Source organism: Microcaecilia unicolor, chromosome 2 (assembly GCF_901765095.1).
Source record: "Microcaecilia unicolor chromosome 2, aMicUni1.1, whole genome shotgun sequence".
In the NCBI taxonomy this organism is placed as follows: domain Eukaryota; kingdom Metazoa; phylum Chordata; class Amphibia; order Gymnophiona; family Siphonopidae; genus Microcaecilia; species Microcaecilia unicolor.
The window spans coordinates 363757180-363778662 of record NC_044032.1 but is presented as its reverse complement, the minus strand read 5'-3'; the positions used below and the strand labels follow the sequence as shown (position 1 = coordinate 363778662).

The 21483-nt window shown below is 44.1% G+C and overlaps 1 protein-coding gene across 4 annotated transcripts in view; it reads left to right on the top strand.

Moving 5' to 3' along the window:
* RBPMS (RNA binding protein, mRNA processing factor) overlaps nt 1-21483 on the top strand; it is a 502608-nt gene that overhangs the window by 393975 nt on the left and 87150 nt on the right. For 2 of the 4 annotated variants that reach the window (XM_030194522.1, XM_030194521.1), the window contains exon 6: nt 16521-16648. The exons of the other annotated variants lie outside the window; for them this stretch is intronic. In XM_030194522.1, the coding sequence (XP_030050382.1) occupies nt 16521-16648 (128 nt within the window). The remainder of the gene's footprint in view (nt 1-16520; nt 16649-21483) is intronic. 4 annotated transcript variants of the gene reach the window in all.

The window sequence follows — 21483 nt, the reverse complement described above, 5'->3', positions numbered from 1 at the left end:
TATTTAACTGTGTCCTGTGCCATGAGACACATCAATGATTGGTACAGGGGGATGACAGACTTTTCAGTGACCGCACTAGAGACTGCTATATTTTCTATTGCCCATTTCAGCTGGGAGCTCTCCCAGTTTGCTGAAGTCTTTGAGGGCTACATGGCAGTGGTTGTGTAGGAGACACCTCTTTTCCGCAGCACTGTCACTATTTCTCCCCATCCGATGCAATTCAGATTTCCCGCTGGGGACTGAATCACCTCCACCTCTCCTTCCCTTAGTCCATTCTCTCAACCCTCCAACCCCTGCCTCCTTTTCTTCCTTTTCTGAATTTACTGAAGAGGAAACTACACATCTTTCCTCCTCGAAACTACCTGTTCCTCTGATCCTGTTCCCACCCTTAACACTATATACTTAACACTATCTCTCCTACTGTCATCTCTTATCTGTCATATCCTCAATCTTGTGACTGTTCCTGATGCCTTCAAACATGCCGAAGTCATACCACTTCTTAAAAAACCTTAATTGGACCCTACCTGTCCTTCCAACTATCGCCCCATCTCCCTCCTCCCTTTCCTAACCAAGATACTTGAATGTGCTGTGTCAACATCGTTGCCTTGACTTTCTTTCATCCCAAGCTATTCTTGATCCACTTCAATCTGGCTTTCACCCCTTCATTCAACTGAAACAGTGTTTGCTAAGGTCTCCAATGACCTGTTCCTGGCCATATCCAAAGGTCTCAATTCTATCCTTATCCTTCTTGATCTATCTGCTGCTTTTGACACTGTTGATCACAGCCTAATCCTTGATGTGCCATCCTCACTTGGATTTCAGGGCTCTGTGCTTTCCTGGTTTTCTTCTTATCTCTCCCATCGTACTCAGTTGGTGTACCTCAGGGATCTGTCCTGGGACCTCTTCTTTTCTCCATCTATACTTCTGCCCTTGGTACTCTGATCTCATCTCATGGTTTTCAGTATCATCTTTACGCTGATGACTCCCATATCTACCTCTCCACACCAGAAATCTCAGCAGGCCAAAGTATCAGCCTGCCTGTCTGACATTGCTGCCTGGATGTCTGGCCACCATCTGAAACTAAACAAGACCAAGACTGAGCTTCTTATCTTCCCCCTAAACCGACCTCTCCCCCCATTCTCTATTTCTCTGGATAACACTCTCATCCTCCCTGTCTCGTCAGCTCGTAACCTTGGGGTGATCTTCAACTCCTCTCTCTCCTTCTCTGCACATATTCAGCAGACTGCTAAAACCTGTCGTTGCTGTCTCTATAATATCACCAAAATTTGCCCTTTCCTTTCTGAGCACACTACCAGAACCCTTATCAACACTCTTATCACCTCTCACTTAGACTATTGCAGCTTGCTTCCCACAGGTCTCCCACTTAGCCATCTCTCTCCTCTTCAATCTGTTCAAAATTCTGCTGCACAACTTATATTCTGCCAGTGTCGCTATGCTCATATTTGCCCTCTCCTCAAGTCACTTCACTGGCTCCCTATCCGTTTCTACATACAGTTCAAACTCCTCTTATTGACTTACAAGCGCATTCACTCTGCAGCTCCTCAGTACCTCTCCACTCTAATCTCTCTCTACACTCCTCCCTGGGAACTCCGTTCACTGGGTAAATCTCTTATCTGCACCCTTCTCCTCCACCGCTAACTCTAGACTCCGCTCCTTTTATCTTGCTGCACCATATGCCTGGAATAGACTTCCCGAGCAAGTACACCAAGCTCCATCTCTGGCCGTCTTCAAATCTAGGCTAAAAGCCCACCTTTTTATGCTGTTTTTAACTTCTAACCCTTACTCGCTTGTTCAGTGCCCTTATTTTATCACCCCCACCTTTGTAATTCCCTTATCTCTTATTTGTCCTTTTTGTCTGTCCTAATTAGATTGTATGCTCTGTCGAGCAGGGACTGTCTCTTCATGTTCAAGTGTACAGCACTGCGTATGTCTAGTAGCACTATAGAAATGATAAGTAGTAATAGTAATAGTGAATCTGCTGTCTTTGCTCGTTGGGATGCTGTTGGGATCAAATATTTATACCACATTTTAACGGAAGAGGGGAAGGCTAAACCATTTGTGGACTTGCAGATAACCTATTCTCTGCCTAATACCGTTTGCTTTGCGTATTTCCAGCTTTGTTATTATGTCCACAGTTTGCCATGGGAGGATTTATGATTAGATGGTAAGCTCTGTCGAGCTGTCTCTTACATGTTCAGTGTACAGCGCTGCATACGTCTAGTAGCACTATAGAAATGATTAGTAGTAGTAGTAGTTATGGGAGGATGTACAAGAAACTCCTACAGAGGCATTGACACTGGGCTCTGAAAATTGAGTTCCCTTGGCTTTTCATCATAAATACCTCCAGTACTTCTCAAGACCTTGACTAGACCGTTTGGCCAAGCGTTGGTTGGAGGACTTCTAGTTTGAGTTTTCTGGAGCCCAGCTACAACTTAGTGTTCAGAGCACTCAGCGGGGACTAAGCAGTGCATCTCTTTTGGAGCTACAGCACTGCTTTTCTCTCCGCCTGTACATCTCACCGGCTAGGCACACAAAGCAGCCTTTAATGCAACTGGCGCCTGTCCAAAATGTAACCATACGTTTGCAGCTCTTGGACACATATTCTGGATTTGTCAACTTATTCAGACTTTTTGGAGTCAGATGCTGTGCAATGCCTGGTATTTTCCACAGCATCTTTATTTATTGTTTGCAGCATCCTGACTTTCTTTACCCCCCACGAGGCCTCAGAGGGTACTTATGTCGTTTGGACATGATGGCGAAGCAGGCCGTTCTAATTTATTGGAGAGAAGGCACGGCCTCCACTTTGACAACTTGGAGAGTCATTATATGATCTTTTTGCTTTCAATGAAATGCTTGGGGGTTCAAAACATTTGATCTGTGCAAGGGCACGCTTCCTGCGGTATGGGCTACTTTGAAATCTTCAGCCCATAGCAGACTAATGAATTAGGGGAGTGTTCAGCAGTAGGTTACTGAGGGAGGGGGGAAGGGGGGCTTACCAGTTTACCTTTGACTGATTTGGGGTTGTTGACCATGTTCGCTGTGATTATTCTGATGAAAAAGTGGTACAGTTTGGTGTGTCTTTTTGGTTTACTCTCAATAAAGATGATTTAAACATAAAAGATTTAAGGCAGCAGAAGAGAGAGACTCCAAAGCACAGGAAACAAAGCCAAGCCAAAAGAGCACAATGGGCTTCTAAGAGTGGGTTGACAGCCAGACTTTATTGAAGAACCCAACACAGGCCGTGTTTCAGCAGAACGCCTGTGTCGGGGTCAGTAGCTAATTCTCTCAATGTGAGGAAATAACGCTGAGGCAATAGAGTGTTAGGTGAGTTATTTATCTTTCTCACAGCCTCAATAGATAGGCCTGGTAGTGTTTTTCCTCACATTGAGAGAATTAGCTATATTGACCGCTGAAATGGGTGTTCCCTTTAAAAGATTTTAGACATGTTTCTGGAGGCCAAATGCCAAAACCGTTATTAGCCACATAGAAATGGGAAAGGTCCTGCATAGCTGTGGGTGTGAATAGCAAGTACTGGATCTAGTCTCTGCAATCTGCTGGATACTTTGGCTATTGTTAGAGATAACATGCTGATCCCAGTAGACCTTTGGTCTGATCTAGTATGGCACATTCTTACGTTCTTTTGATGTTAAACTCTTCTGTTATAAAGTGACTACTTATGCAGCCTTTGATCTGTTGATGGAGTCTTGCTTATTGTTTCTGTTCAGGGAACCTGTTTAGAGTTCTGTGAAAAGAGGGTTGGGTAATTTCAGTGATGTCTGAGATGTCTACAGAAGCTTTTCTACTTGTAGACAAATCATCTTGGCTTTTCAGATAAGCCTGTCATAGGCTTGCTGTTTAATGTAGGTGTTTTAGCTGTTGCAGGGCTGCCGAGAGACTGAGCCGGGGCAGGATCACTGCCACCCCCCCCCCCCCCCCCCCAGGATCACTGTTATCCCCTCCCCCCAACAACTCCAAATACCTTGGCTGGCTTCAAGCTGGGGCCTCTGGTTTGGCAAGCGGGGGTCCCTAGGCCTCGCTAGCAGAAGAAGTCTTCCTCCAGCGCTGTTCTTCACTCTGCCACATTGTCTGCCCTACCCCTGCAGCTGCTTTTCCCCTCACGTCACTCAAGCTTAGTTTCATCAAAACCGAGCGTGCGCGAAGTGAGGGGAAAAGCAGCCGCAGGGCAGGCAATGTGGCAGAATGAAGAACAGCGCTGGAGGAAGACTTCTGCTGGCAGGGTCTGGGGACCCCCGCCAGCCAATCTAGAGGCCCCGGCCCAAAGCCCTGTGCCTGCTCCTCTCCAGCCTCCTAAGGGGGGCCCGATGCCAGAGTTTTCTCTCTCCTGCACCTGTTGGGACGCGATCACCCAGGTCTCGTCAGGAGAGGGAAAAAAGACTCCAGCGCCGGATCTCCCTTGGAGGTCGAGCCTGGGGGAATTTTCCCCCGCCACCCCCCACCCCCCTCGGTGGTCCTGAGCTGTTGAAGTTAGTTTTCTCCTACATTTTGTTCCTGGTGAATTATTTTGGATTACAGAGAAATAAATTAAGCTAATTTAGTATACTGATACAAAAAATATGTCCCAAAAAAATACCAAGCAATGCAGCCAAATTCAGTTTAAAAATGAATACCAATGTGTATCAATATGTATGCAGGAGGAGGTGAAGTCTCAGCTTCTCAATACAGTGTCACAATTGGGTGCTCACAAGTGACGACACCTAAGGCACAGCCAGTTGTAATTGCAATCATAGATGACATCTCCTCCCTGTGAATGTACAAATATAAGCATAAGTATTCAAAAGTACGTTCTCTCTTCTCCACTCTTCTCATCAGGTAAGCTCAAGCACAAATGGTGTGATATTCAAATACAGTATGAGCTACATTACTTTCCTTAAAGTCATTTTGGTCTGTTCAGTAACCATCAAGTTCGACTTGCTCCAAATTTGCCTCAGTAGTGCATGATGATTTCTCAGGGTAATCCAACAAGGCACTAAAGTCTTCATCGGCTTATTGGTATTCTTTATATATATATATATATATATATATATATATCTATATATATATATTATTGATGAGTACTTATCTTCACCAAATTATTCGGACTGGGGGCATTATGTTTTGGCCAGGACTGTGGCGGGCTGAAAATTAGGACATCTTTCAGTGATAATGAAAACGGAAGAAATATCCAAGGCAAAAATGTACGCTTTTATCTATACCTGCTTCAATCACTTCCACGGTCCAAAAAGGTGCCCTGATTGAGTGGCTGACCACTGGAGGGATGAAGCCATGACTCCTCCTTCGTCTCCCAGTGGTTACTGACTCCCTCCTACCCTCCTAAGAAGTGACAGTGGATACCAGGCTTTATGACAGCTTCAGGTATTATGGCCATTACTCATAGAGCAGAAACAAGTGAAAGGAATAGCTTAGTGGTCGGTGCAGTGAACTTTGAACAATGGGACCCAGGTGTAACTCCCACTGTAACTGTTTTTATTTCTGTACAAGTATGTGAGCTCTCCTGGAACATACAAATACCTACTGTAGCTGAATTTATAAAACACCTGCAAGTGTGATGGCTATCGTAGTGGTGGACCTTTAGATACAGTAGGTTTTTATCTGTTCTTGGAGGGCTCACAGTAACATAAAAAGGAAGTAAGGTGGGATTTGTACGTGGGTCCCGTTGTTTAAAGTCCACTGCACTGACCAATAGGCTGCTTCTCTGCTGTGCAGGGACGTCTGTGTGTTCATTTTTGTATATATGATGCCAGACATTTTTGTGCCTGATTTTTTTGGCGTTCGAATTTTGGACGTTTCATTTTGCAAAAATAGCTGTTCATTTTGGACGTTTTTAGCACAAGAACGTCCTTCTCACATATTTTCAAACAGGAAATCACAACATTTTTCATGTTCAAAAATGGCTGTGAAATGAACTTTTTTTTGGGGGGGGGGGGGGCGTTCTTTTGAAAATGCTTCTCTAAGGTAGAGAAGTGTGAACACCATTGGATTTTTTTTTCTTCAAAATAGTTAATACCTAATGTACTGAATGAGGAGATAGAATGGGCGTCTTTGTGATGAAAGTATTTACATGTGCAGGGGAATTCTATGAGTGGCATTTAAAATTGTGCACGTCCAATTTGTGTGTGCAATTTAATTGAGGAATGAGCCAATTAACGTCATTCATTGGGTTCTAACTCAATTATTGGCGTTAATTGGCACAATTTGGATTTAAGTGTGTATCTTGCTAAGCTCTATTCTATAAAGATGAGCGCGCAAATCCTTTAACGTGCAGCTGGAAAGGGGGTGTGGCCATGGGTGGCACATAGGCGTGCCAGGGGCGTTCACTAAAGATGCGCACACTATTATAGAATTTGGGGGATCCACTCCAGATTTAGGCGCGGGGTTTACCCCAGGGGTATAAATCCTCACACCTAAAAGTTGGGCACGTATCCTGGCGCGATTTGCTATTCTATAAACAGCACCCAACGCAGAGTACCATTTATAGACTAGTGCTCAGCATTTTTTTCGACACCCAAATTTGGGCACCATTTAGTGAATTTGTCCTAACTGTGTACCCTTAATGGGTGGGTGGATTGGTAGGAATTTTCACATTCATGATGACATTTTATTTTGTTCATTTAGTTTCTAATTCCTGTGACATCTTTTGATCAGTATGTGTTTTTGCCAGTAAGGTTTGTTTTTGTGATGTCAGATGCTGGATGATGGAGCTTGCCACAGGAAGTGGTTAAATATACCAAGGTTCCAATTAGGGTGTGAAGTTTGTATTCATGGTGGCTGAAGCCATCCTTACATTTAATTACTGTTAAGCAAACAGGCCAGTTGTAGGCATAAGCTTGTGTGGTCTTGGTACTATGTAAGCCACATTGAGCCTACAAATAGGTGGGAAAATGTGGGATGCAAATGTAACAAATAAATAAATAGAATTTCAATGTGGAATTAATTATCTGCTTTTCAGATAAAAAGGAAAAAAAAGTATTGGTCTTTGAATTGTTCTGCTGTGGTTTGACAACATTTCCATTTCAGGTGTCTTCTGATATGTAGCCATTGGCTAGAACTCTGGAAGCACTAATTTGTACGACTCATTTGCCTCTCCCACCTATCCCATTTCCAGCTTTTCTTATATAGACTATGAAAAGCTGAATCTGTGTGGTGAAACTAGACTTACTTAGTTAGCTAATGTGATTCCTGTGTCCGCTTAAACTTCACTATGTTTGAGACCTTAAATGTTATCCCCGCTTTTTCCCCACACACTTATTTGTCTGATCTGTGTGTCTTCACTAGATTATAAGGTCCGTGGAGGACAGCCTTTCTCTTCCATATACAGTAGAGTCTTCATTATCTGACTTAACCTGGACCGACAGGTAGTCAGATAATCGAAAAGCTGGATAATGCAGAGACTCTCTGCATCGGCCCATCCGCCCGCCCACCAGCCATAGAGCACAGCCTAGCCTTGCCCACCCACCCAAACAGTTGCCACCTTCCCAGTATTTGCTCCCCCCTCCAAAGTGCCTCCCTGTTATTGCCCCCGAAGTGCCTCTCCAGCCACCCATCTGCCCAATTACCTCACAGTACAGCCTACCCACCTGAACAGCTGCTGCCTCCCCAGTATCCCCTCCCCTAGAAGTGCCTCCCCAGCAGCCTGACCAACATAGCCCCCCCCCCCCTAGGGGTCTACCTTTACAATCCCTGGTGGTCCTGCAGTGAGTGCAGGGCATGAGCAATCCCCACTCACTCATGCCCGTGTGTCTTTAAAATGGCTGCCATGAACTCTGGCGGCAGTCTCATACGTGCCGCTATTCCAGTCATTTGTGCCTGTATGTGGACACACACTGTCACTGTCACCCCTGTGCGTTGGGGCCCACTCATCCTGAAACGTCTCACACACACACGTGATTGGCCATTTTCTAGCAACGCACTATTCGGTAAGCATGTGCCATTACTCGATGGTGTACACTTTGCAGGTGGGTGTTCACATGGGTGGAGTTTGGGCAGCATGTGCACATTAAGGGTGCAGTTCTGTACAGTGGTGTCTCGTTTTGGATGCTTCAATGCAGCGCAGGGAGTGCCAGTTCTATAATGAAATCAAGACGTCCTGATTCCGTTTTAGAATACTAGCACAAACTCACACCATTCACCCAAAAGAAAGGTGTGCCCATTTATGCCAACCCAGCAACATGCATATGTGGGCGTGTCTAAAAGCATCACTCAATGCACACATCTGATTGTATTCTGAAAGATGTGTGCATTGAGGTAGACATGCCAGTGGCCTGCCCTGTTTACGCCCCCTTTGCAGTTGCGTGGTAAGGCATTAATACACTACCTTACAGAATAGCTCGCAGTGCATTGTTATGCATTATTGCTCATATAGGCACCCCGTTGTATGCCTTTTCTAAAACTTCCTTTATAGTGTGTCAATTGTAGAATGCGTTAAGCTACATGTGTTCTTTTGTGATCTAGGTGTGAGTATTTATACGGCTGTAAGGATGCTGGAAGGAGTGTTTCTGACCTTTACGCTCATAGAGCCGGATTCAGTATATGGTGCCGGGAAAAATCAGCACTCAGCGGGATGAGAGCCCTTTATAGAATAGCGCCTAATGAGGATTCATGTGTCCGACTTTAGGCGTAAGGACTTACACCAGCTGAAACCTGGTATAAATCCTGGCGCACAGGTTGCAGGTCCCGGAATTTGGCAACACTGCACGTACCTTTTGTGAATGCCCCTGATCTGCCCTTGTCCTTCCCATGACCTGTCCCCATTTTGGGGTTGCACATGAGAGGATTTGGGTGAGGAGCTTTATAGAATCACATGCAGCCAGATCCGTGCACAAATCTAAATTAGTGCTAATTAATGTCAGTGATTGCTTAACAGCCAATTATTGATGGTTAACGGCTCATTATCTAATTTATTTGCTTGCGGATCTCAGGATCACACCCAAATTTGGACACGATTTACCGGCACCTACTTTCCTGTATAGACTAAACTCCACATCGGTGCATTCTGGGTACTAAAAATAGCTGCCCCTTTATAGAATTATCTCTGTATGTGCAGAAGAACTCTTCAAAATCCCTGGAGTGTGGTGGGGAAGGGGTGCTGAGCTAGTCTGAATTACTAATTTAATGACTCATAGAGTAACAAGGAGAGCTTTTAACTGTCTTTGAATTATAAGCCAGGAAATTGACTCTTTAGGCTATAAAGTGAATTCCTTCTAAGGATATTACTTTCCATGAACTGCAGTTGTTTTCCTCATGCATGCTTAAGTTATATATACCAAAGTAAAATAAGTGCAACTTGATATAGTTACCTTGTGGGTAGATTTACGAAAGGAAATTTTAATGATGTGATAATGGATTTGTTTGAATCAGGAGGCCTGTTTAGGTGAAAGCTAACCTTATTGGGGAAACTCTTGGCTGATAGGAACAAGAATTGTTTCTGTTTCTACTGCCTTTAATTTTTAAAGTACAGTGCATTGTACCTAAGAACATAGGAATAGCCATATTGGGTCAGACCATCACCTCTACCCATTCCAAACCACTCAGAATTTTGTAGACCCCAATCATATTCCCCCTCAGCCGTCTCTTTTCCAAGCTGAAGAGCCCCAACCTCTTTAGCCTTTCCTCATATGAGAGGAGTTCCATCCCCTTTATCATTTTGGTCGCTCTTCTTTGAACCTTTTCTAATTCCACTATATCTTTTTTTGAGATACGGCAACCAGAAGGGATTTTGTATGCTAGAAAATGTTTGTTTGATCTTTTTAGGTAACCCTTTTTTAGGTGGGGCCCAGCCCCAGGCAGAGTTTAATGTTCACCCTCAGAGCCTACAGCTGAAAGTCACCATTGCAATGACTGAAAACAGGTTTTTAGAGACAGGACAGTAATTGCTGGGAAGCCTAATTCCATCTACTATCCAGGATGGTTCATATATGCACCACAAGTAGGCATTCCCAGAGTGGTGAGTAGGCAGGAGTCAGGGGAGAGTTGATATATGCTCATGTATTTTTATATTAAGATTTATTTACTGCCTTTTTGAAGAAATTCACTCAAGGCAGTGCATAGCAGGAGTAAGCCAGATATAGGCAATAGACATTTTTCAGCAGTAAAAATATTCAAATGACAGCATGGTATATGTTTTATATGAAGGGCAGTTCTATAAGAGTACTTATTTTTATGAACTACTTGAGGATATAAATATACAGAATACTGTCACCCATGTAAGTGTACAGTTAGCTGCCAAAGGGGCCCTTTTACTAAGGCATGTAGGGCACTAGCACGTACCTACCACACGACAAAAAGCACTGCCATAGGACGCACTGAGGCATTCCATCACCTCATACTAATCCAGTGCTGAAATATATTCTTGAGTGTGGGAGGCGTGACTAGAGGTGGATAGTTGGCGTGCCCTGCGCTAATCTGGTAGTGCAGGCACATTGCTGCATGCTAGCCAATTACCATGGGGGTTAGCCAACAAAATAGGTGTCGTAAGGGCTCCCGCAGTAATGGCCACACACTAATTGGGAAACTAGCATGTGGCCTTTACAGAAAACTATGGAAATGCAGCCATTTCACTGCTGTGCTAAAAGTGGCTGCAGTGCACGGAAAACCCACGTGCTGACAACAGCACTGGCCACTTTTAGTGTGGCTTGGTAAAAGGGCCCCTAAGTGACAACAGGGTGGCATGGGCTGAAAGTCTATAAATGGTGTCGTAAATTAGGATAAACGCTCTGTATAGAATAGCATTGAGTGACAAATTTGGGTGTGAGGACTTTCGCCAACTAAAACCTGGCATGCAAGTTGGACACAGATCCCCCGCTATTCTGTAACACTACGCACATCTTTGCATAACACCCCGACTCGCTCATGCCCCTACCACGGCCACACCTCCTTTTGAGTTGCGCACAATCCAAATTAGACATCCATTATTACAGAATAGCGCGTAGCCAGTTCAGAGCCCAAATTATAATTAGTGCTAATTATGTGCTTGTTAGCTGCGATAATTAAATCATTGGAGCCCATTAACTAATTATTTGGGGCACTGATCTGGGATCCGCTTTGGTTTGGGCAGGAATGTAAGTGATTAAAATAAACAAACTGTGGGCAGGTAAATCAAAAGGCATACCCTCCTGACCCATCATAAATGCATGAACCTAGCGACACCATAACACTACAGTTCGTAATGATCACCAAAGAACTCCATAACACTACAGTTCGTAATGATCACCAAACAACTTCACCTGCTCTTGATTTCCTTCATGTGGCCTCTCCACATGAACCTTTTCCTACCACAACTTAACCTTGTAACTGTAATTGTTTACTCCGGAGTCAACCAACACCTCTCCGGAACCATGTAAGCCACATTGAGCCTGCAAATAGGTGGGAAAATGTGGGGTACAAATGTAACAAGTAAATAAATGTTAGGCATGCTGATACTGGGTTACTCTACTATTCTGTAGTAGAATCTGAGCGCACAGATGCCATCATTACAGTAGGTTCTCACCGTGCAGCATTGGGACATCTAAAATGGAGACACCAACTTATAGAATTTATACCTTCTTCATTGCAGGAGTACATTTGTACAAAAGCATTTGCCCACCCTAGTGGTTGACTGCCTCCAGTTGTGTGTGTGTATTATATTGTAGGCCAGTTTGCAGAGTTGCTGAAGGGGCCGACCCATTCAGCGGGAGATCTAGGGCCTGCCACGTCCCACCTAGCTCCACCCACAACTCTATCCCAATCCATTGCTCTGCCCCAGCACAGTTGATTCATGGCCAGAGGGAAAAGGAGTGGTCTCATCCAGCTTAAGCAAGAAACACCTTCATAAAATGTCGTCATCTGTGCCGTGGGTTCAGTGGCAGCAGGAGATGGTGCTTTATGAAGGCATTTCCTGCTGCCGCTGGATGGGGAGGCCACTCAGTAGGAGATCCTGGCTTCTCGGTGGGGCTGCAGGAGATGACCCGCAAAAGCGGGAGACTTGGCAGGTCTGAGTTTGTATCCTGAGTTACCAGTTGCTTTACTTTCTGCTAGTTACAACTCTTGAGTTTTATTGGCCACTCCTTTGCATGTGACCTCTTTGGGAGAGACCCACCCTTTCTGCCTGAGTCTTCTGCCACATGCCCTCTTTTTATTGGCTCTGGCTTCTGCCCAGCTGCCTTCTGGGTATGGCTGCCACCCTCCCCCGGCTCCCTCATTTTATGTGCAAGAAAGAAGAGAAAGCAAAAAGTTAATCCAGGCTGGATATCTAAGCAGCTCCAGTTGTCCTCCCCTCATCAAAGTATTGTCTTTTTACCTCTCTCAAACTACCAAATATCCAAAACAGTTCCAGCATCAGGAATAGCAGCAGACTCTGAGCTCTCAGGAGTGGATGTAGAAAAGCTTTCAGTGCAGTTATCGCAGGTTTAATGTTGTTTTCCCGCGAGTTTCACTAGCCAAGCTGTACAGAATGGGTTTCGGTATAGGTGTTAACTCGCATTAACCCTGGAACCCCTGACCACACACCACATTAAAATGAATGTTAATGCAGTGATTACACGTTTTGTGACATGCAAGAAAAAAAAAAAGGTTTGGCCACATGGCTAACATGGTCCTTGGTAGCATAGATGTTGGTTGAGTGGAGTGAGTGTTTAGCAGCACTCCCTCTCTCCCCTCAATCCAACCTCCCTGCCCTGGATACCCTTTTGTATTCGCCCCTCATCTAGTCAACCCCCTCCCCCTCTCGACCACTCCTTCCCTTCAACTTTAAAAACCTTTCCCTGAAAGTCTAGTGGCCCCTCTCAATTAATCCTCGACCCAATCCCTCTATCCCTGACTAAAAAAACAAATTAAATCCCTGGTGTCTAGTGGCATCATCCTACCCCAAACTCCTCCCCTGGGCCTGCCCGAGCCCACCTGCCATACTTTTAAACAGGCAGCAAGAGTGAGATCTATTCGCTGCTGTCTCCGGTACTGTCATCTTCAAAAATGGCAGTGCCCTGCCCTGCACGGTGCATCCTGAGGATGCACCAGGCAGGGTCAGTCTGTCACGCAAGGTTTCCTAAACTGCAGATAAACCGATGGCTAAACATAGTAACCTTACCCTGCTTTTCAGACACAATGCCTTCACGAACTGGTCTACATGAGGATGTCTTTTTGTGTGTGTTGAACGCTCTGCAATTGTACAGTCACCAAATATTGATGTTTCTTAGTGAGAAATATTATACCCCACATCTAAGAACAATAAGAAATATTTATACAAATAATATGAAATCAAAAAGGTGTAATGAGGGAAGGAATGGAAAGTGAAGGGGGAGGGATTTATGATTTAGCTCACATCTTTTTCAATGTAGCTCAAGGTGAGTTACAGTTAGGTACAATAGTTATTTTCTGGAGGGTTTACAATCTGCAGGAGAAGAAAAAGACAAAGATGGCCTTGCAAGTGACATATTCCAGCTGTTCCTAGAATCTGCTGCTTCTCACGTATCCTGCTACAATCCTTAGATTGTAAGCTCCTTTGAGCAGGGACCGTCCTTCTTTGTTTATTTTATACAGCGCTGCGTAACCCTAGTAGCGCTCTAGAAATGTTAAGTAGTAGTAGTAGCATTCATAGTCTGCTATTGAGACAGTCATGGGGAAGCCACTGCTTGCCTTGGGATTGGTAGCATGAAATGTTGCTACTAATTTGATTTCTGCCAGATATTTGTGACCTGGGTTGGGCACTGTTGGAAGCAGGATACTGGTCTGGATGGACCAAGGGATAAATGTAGTTATCTTTATTGCATGAAAGTTTAATGTGAAACTCAATTGTGTCCATCCTGCTATCAACTCCTTGAGGTATTCCCCCGTCTCAACAAAGTTATTTTGTGAATTCCAATAGTGGAAAACAAACCTAAGCAGCCTGAAGTAGCTGCAGAATATTTGCAATAGCTAAAAGGGGTGTGTGCAGCCTGAAATTTTTTGTCTCATGTTGTTTATGGGAATTTTAATTTTGTTTGGGGTTTTTTCATTACAGGAGCAATATTGTTAAGAGAGCGCAGTCTTTCCTGATAGTGTATTCTGGGTATTTACGCCCACAGGAGCGTTGTTTTAACTGCCGCCAGCATTATTCCCGGATATTCAATGTCCAGGCACCGCCTTCGCTGCCTGTTATGCAGTTCATTGTGATATTCAGCATTTAACTGCCTAAGCAACACCATTTGAAGAGAAGACTGTGTTTTACGCAGTCTGATTTGGCTGCATAACTTAGGTGGTTAAGTGCTGTATATTGGTGTCTAATCGCATAAGTGCCAGCTCCATCCCCGGACCACCCACAGAATAGCCAGTTTTCGCTTTAGTAGTCTTTGGTGCTATTCAAGCCCCAAACAAGTGATTTAACAGCCAAATCACTTTGAATGTCAATACCCTGACAGGCCAATGATCAGAAGCAAAAGCAGGTGCTAGAGGCCAGTATCACCGTACTAGCACCCGTGTTTGCACCCGCCTGATGATCAGAACCGGTGAGCACTAATTGCATGCAAACAAGGGTCTCCCACTTTCCTCCCTCATGATCAGCGGGCACCAACCAAGGGCGCTGCTCCTGCTGCAAACCCTACGCCAGTTTAGAGCTGGCGTTAGGGTTTGCCAGCGAGGGAGGAATGGGGTAGACCCACTGAACAGGTTTGACAGGTCCAGGATTTACCCCCACCCCCAAAACACAAAAACCCAAGTGCTAGCTTCCACCCCCCACATTGAACAAAAATGCCCTAGTGGTCCAGTGGAACCGCTATCTATCTAACACGCACTCTCTCCCTTCCCCCAGCGGCCTACCTCTCCATAGTAGTAGTTGGAGGAGGTAGGGACTAGCACTCCCTCCCTCCTCTTTGGGCACCTTCACAAAATGGCGGTGTCCCACCCTTCTTGGTGCATCCTGGGGTGCACTGGGTGGGGCTTAACTTAAGGGTTAAGCCCCGCCCGGCACATCCCAGGATACGCCACCATTTTGAGAAGGCACCCGAAGAGGAGGGAGGGAGTGCTAGTCTCTCCCTCCTCCAATTACTACTATGGAGAGGTAGGCCACCGGGGGGAGGGAGGGCAGGCTACATAGATAGATAGCGGTCCCACTGGACCACAAGGGCATTTTTGTTCGATGTGGAGGGGGTGGGAGGGAGGATGCTAGTGGTCCTACTGAATCACCAGGGTTTTTGTGGTTTGGGGTGGGGGGCCTGGAGGTCCACCGGACCTCCAGGTCTTGTGTGTGTGTGTGGGGGGGGGGGGGGCAGGCTTAGGTTTCACAGGTCAGGGAGAAAATCCAGGACCTGTCAGACATCTTCTTCTGCAGGAAGATTGTGTCTTGAGCAAATGCCCAGGCACAATCCTCCCACAGAAGTACCCCTATAATCAGAGCTAATAACGCACATAAATTTGCATGCTATTAGTTTTGATCATAGGGGCATTATAGCCCCACACTGTTCCGGCGTTATATTTAGAGCACTGTTTGGAACAGCAGGGGGCTTCTGATCATCAGCACATGAGTGCTCCCAACATGAAGTACTAAAGTACCTGCTCGCATGTTCAAATGTTAGTTGTGGCCATGTGAAAATGCAGAAATAAACCGCATGCTGCACAAGTATCTCTGTGTGATGTTACAAGTAGGAGAAAAAGAATTCACAATGCAAACAGCATCCCTTCTGCAATACAGATGATAAAAAGAGAGTGAAAGGTGATTTCTAATACAAAGCTTACCTTAGATACCTCTTAGTGTGTAAACGTCAGCATCATTGAGTGATATATCTGTGCATGTGTCTTGAGTATTTGCAGTGGAAATACACCATTGTTCAGGCCTATTTGCCTTTTTATACCATGTAATATTTGTGCCAGCCCATAGACAGCAGAATGAGGTGGGACCCAGGGGCCATGGCCAAACTGCACTTTGTCAGCACAGTATCAGCAACTAGAGAGCTTGGGGTGGGGCCAGAAATTGGTTTGTTTGGCACCTCCTACCAAAAAGGAGTTCCGCTGTCCCTGTGCCAGCCAATCAGCATTTTACTACTACTACTACTTGACATTTCTAAAGTGCTACTAGGGTTACGCAGCGCTGTACAGTTTAACATAGGACAGTCCCTGCTCAAGGAGCTTACAATGAAATAGAGGGCTTTTTGCTAACTTGATGCCAAAGCAACAGGTACAAATAAATAGATTATTGCGGGATTTTAAAACATATTTTAAAACATATTTTACTATGTTTTTGCCCTTGGCTATAGGTATAAGTAGATACAAAGGTTGCTGCAGAGTAGAACATGTGCCACAGGATCCTGCACTCAGTTGGTTTAAAAGTCTAGAGAGCATGAGGATGAGAGAATGGAGCAGGTATAACGATTTGTTTCAACAGGAAAAAAACACTTCAGTGATGTAGGCAGTGAATTCTTGTGCTTGGTCTGAGCACATAACCAGTGGGAAGAATGTCAACTTATTTTGTTGTTCTTGCTTCTTCATTCCTTTCTTTCTGTTTTGTAATCAATAATTCTGTCCTTCTTTTCTTGCAGATGAGCTCACAGTGCCTGCACTTTATCCCAGTAACCCTGAAGTGTGGGCGCCGTACCCATTGTACCCAGCGGAGTTAGCACCTGCTCTACCTCCTGCTTTCACCTATCCTGCTTCACTGCATGCCCAGGTAATTCATACCAATCAGCCACATCTTGACCCACTCTCCCACCAGCCCTTTTTCAAACCTGGTTCCACAGTGCGCACCATAAGACTAACAGCTGCCCTCTGGCTAACAGACCCACCCACCTTCTCTTCCCCCCCAAAGAGATTACTGATCTCACCTAAATCCAACTGACACATCCTGCTGGAAGTTGTAAGAACAGCCTTATAGAAGTAAGCACACACTGCTTAATACACTGGAAACACTCACCTTAACGACTTCACCTTCATTTTATGATGCAGTCAAGGTATATTATTTGCAATATCCAGGGAATTGACAGCATAAACTATACACTTAATCCATTCTGCTCATTGGTTAAAAATCTGTGATCGCTGTATAGAGGCCGTACTCAAGCCTGGAATCTGAAAAAATTCCTTACTGTTCTTCAGCTGGAAATGGGTTTCCATTGTTAGCAGCCACCAGTTATTCTACTGACAGACCCAGACAGCGAAGAAACCATAGGCCAAGCATGCAGATTTTCATGGATGCAAGTCCCAGTGGCCCTGGCTGCTGTGGGACAGTCTTCCATCGTCCTCCAAAACATTAAACGTTAAGACCAGGAAGGGTCTCATGATGCATGCTTGAGGCCACTCTTGTATGAGATTGGGCCCTGTGATAGTCCTGGCATATTAGCTATTGGCAACCTTCAATAGCTGAATGGCAAAATGAGATTATATAACATTTTTTGCTTTTAAGGTATTGTGCTGTAGAATTGGTAGATGCCACGGAAAAAGCAAAGGTTAACAGGAAGATGAAAGATTAAACTACCCATACAGTATGGAGGAGTAAAGTTTCAAGGTCCAGATTCTAGGAAATTGTACATGTTGCTGACTTTTTAGTGTAAGGCACAAAGCAGTACTGGAGACAAAATTATGGAACTCATCTTGCTGTTAGTCTAGCTTTCCTCCCTTTATTCACAGGTGTGAATCAAAATATTCTGCTTCTATGTGGAAAGTCTCCCAGTTTGAAGTCGTAGTTAGGCTGCTTGCCTGCAGAGACAATGTTTGTGCAAAGGGGGGGGGAGGGGGGAGTCATGGTCATCATCATTCAAATGAAACACCTGGATGTATCAGGGTATATGATTGCAGGGCTCTGTAAGGATCCCTGATACATATTGCAGGGAAACTGGGTCCAAATTCCTGTATCGGGCCTTCAGTTCCCTTTGTTGGCCAGAGCAGGGGATACTGTGGAGGATGTAGTCATGCTGGGGAGGTAAAGAGTTCCAGTCATTGCACAGTGGTGACACCTGGCCAAATATATAATCCATGAATGCAAGGTTCTTGTCGGGAGCCCTAATGCATGGCCTTAGGATTGTTGTTGAACTGTCTGAGTTAGGTGAGTTGAGAGGAGATAAAACACCACTACAAAATTTATCTCATCTTCCACTTTTCCTTACTCAGTGCAAAACAAAAGATCAGCACCACTGTGTTTACCCCTTGATTTGTTTTTCTTTTTGACCTAACATTTTCCTTCCCACTCCTTTGGGCTTCAGTTGAGCTACAGCACCATGAACTTTTATTAAAAACTACCTGGAGATTTCCCCCTACTTTTATACCCCCCTCGGGCCAAATCATTGCAGCCATAGTCCTCCAATGGAGACCACAATCTACGGCTGTCTCTGAAGCTCATCTAATGTGGCTTTGGGTCTGGGCTGTCAAGTGGCAAGTCAGGTTGGGGAAAAGGCTAGCATCCAAATAAGACCCACTGAATCTGTGCATAAAATTATTGAGATAATTTACCCATTCCCCATTTCTTTCAAAAAAGAGCTATAAGGAGGTAATTTTATGAAGCATTTTCCACATGCACCATATGTTTTACACCTAGAAAATGGCTGCTGTAAAATGTGGGGCAGTAGATATGCATAAGATGGAGACACACCGAATGACAGTGCCTATTTCTACTTGATCTGCCTGTAGAGGTTGATGCAGAGCATAGTTTGGGAACAGTTGTGATGTATGCACTTTGTAAGATACAACTTTGTAAGAGGAACACCCACATTTAGACCTGGCTCAGAGCAAGTAGAAATTTGTGCACTATTGGGGTTAGTTCTAAGAGCCTACATTATAAAAGCATATAGGGGTCTGTGGTTGTTATTTTAGAAGCCAGCTTCCTGTTTTGGATGTCTGAAAACCAGTATTTAGATAATACATGGACGTCGAAATCCCAGTTTTATAAAGCCAGGATATGGACGTCTAAAAGTGCTGTACGTCCATATGGCAATGGGATGTGTTCTGGGCATGTTTTGGACGAGACTAGGGAGGGCCAAAATATGGATGTCCAATTCCAGTTGCAAACGGGAATGGGACGGTCAAGTCAAAAAAGATGGACATCCTTATTTAGACCTTGTATGCATGTCCAGGTGATGTTCCGATTGAACAATTCTGCGCTGGATGGAGAAGGGATATCACAGTAGGTATTTTTCTGTACCTGGAGGGCTCACAATTTAAAAAATATTTTTTAAAGATTTACAAAGAACTATAGTGGGATTTGCACCTGTGACCTCTGGATTTCTGCTCTGGTGAGCAGCTGACTGTTCTAACATTAGGTTACTCCTCCACATGGACAGTTGTGTGGCCATTTCATAATATGGATGTTCTTCTGTTGCTATAAATAGTTCCATGACCTTTATTTTGCCCCATTCATAGTTTGGATGTTTCAGTTTGTAAAATGGAGGTTCACGCTGGATGTAGCCAGCACTTGGACGTCCATTTCTCATATATTTTAGAACTGGCTGTATGTCCGCAGAAGCGCTGCGTACGTCCGGTAGCGCTATAGAAATGATAAGTAGTAGTAGTAGATCCTGTTCAAAAATACATGAGAAATGGACATGCAAACTTGGACATCCATATTATGAGTTGAGCATGCTTTCTAAATTCTGAGCCACATAAAATAGACACTTTTTCTGAACTGTGTTAAGATACCCTGTTACGAAATTACTGGAAACACCTTTTAGAGCTATGAGCTTGCTTCCACTACAACCCCAGCCAACCCAGGTGATTAACCACAGGTAGCTCATGTAGCATTAAGCAGTATTACCCATGGCATATTAGAGTGAAGCTAAATTGCAACGGCAAGGACGGCACTAAAAGATAAGTGTTCGTCACAATGATGTGTTTTTGTTGATTAAAAATAAGAGGAGGTTTTTTAGCCTATGAAGATTCCATCCCGGTTAACAGACACAATTATGTACTGAAAACGGGAATACAGAGGCTTGTTTCCTCCTTTTTTACATATATTTAAAAAAGTTTTAAAAAAGTTAAAAAAAAGTTGAATATTTCAAAAACAGGTGTATATTAAAAAAAAGTTTTTTTGAATAGCAACTGTTAATTGATTGAGCCACTTTGGATGGTAAAATTTCATTTGTTTCAAACGCAGTGGTATCGTCCTATTGTCTATTTTAGAATTTATAACCACAAGGCATTTTATAATGTCTTCCCTTCTAATCTGAGTGTACATATTCATGCCTCAAGGTCATGTGTCAAAGGATTTGTGGTGCAAGCTCTGCACCATTTTGGTAATCCTGCTCTACATTGAGTCTAACTTTCTTAGTTGTGTGAAGAGATTTGGACACCGCGTTCCAGATGAGGCCTTATCAATGATTTGTACAGAGATATGCTGTCTCCCTTTTAGCTGGTAATGGCTCTTTCTAAATACTCTTGCAGTCAACTGGCTCTCCCACTTCCTTCTCACACCTTTTAGTAATCCTGCTCACTCCCATGTTCTCCTCCTGTTGTCTGTATACATCCCCATGATATACTAGGAGTATGAAGCTTGAAAACGTTTTTGTCTTATAATTTTCTGGAATGTTCGTTTGGTTTGTCCATATGCATATGTCCATGGCATATTGAAAGTACACATGTTCTTCCAAAAGAGTGTGAGGAGAGACCACACAAAGGTGGAGGTGCACTTGATCCCCATGAAGAAACAGTCCAATGCAAAGCGGAGAAGGAGTGGGGAAGGTAGGCTCTTTCCAATCAGTGAGAGAGACATATAAATGAAAAAAACTGTTTATTTGGTAAACATAGAAAATGACTCTACACAGCTGTGTTTCGGCACCGAGGCGCCTTCTTCAGGAGTCATATGATGTGATGTTGAGTACCAACTAAACATATGTATACCAAGCAGTATATGGTACAGTGGGTCTATAGCCCACTATCATGATAAAACGACTTCTGTAGACAGTAAAAACGATCTCAGTAGCGCATCATAGTAACATAGTAAATGACGGCAGATAAAGACCTGTACAGTCCATCCAGTCTGCCCAACAAGATAAACTCATCTTACATGGTATGTGATACTTTATATGCATACCCGAGTTTGATTTTCCTTGCCTTTCTCACGGCACAGACCGTGGAAGTCTGCCCAGTACTGTTCTTGTATTAAGTTCTGAAGCTAACATCGAAGCCCCTTAAAATTTGCACTCCAGCCCATCCCTATCTATTCAGTCATGATCAGGGCAAGGACCGTAGAAGTCTGCCCAGCTCCCGTTTTGTTTCCCAATTATTGGCGTCGCCACCCAATCTCCACTAAGATTCCACGGAACCATTCCTTCTAAACAGGATTCCTTTGTGTTTATCCCACACATGTATGAATTCCATTACCATTTTCATCTCCACCACCTCCCGCTGGAGGGCATTCCACATATCCATCACCCTCTCCATGAAAAAATACTTCCTGACATTAGTCCTGAGTCTGCCCCCCTTCAACCTCAATTCATGTCCTCTAGTTCTATAAGAATAATATATTTTTATTCTCCACCAATTACCTATAAGGTAATATGATAAGCATAAGAATATGTAAGA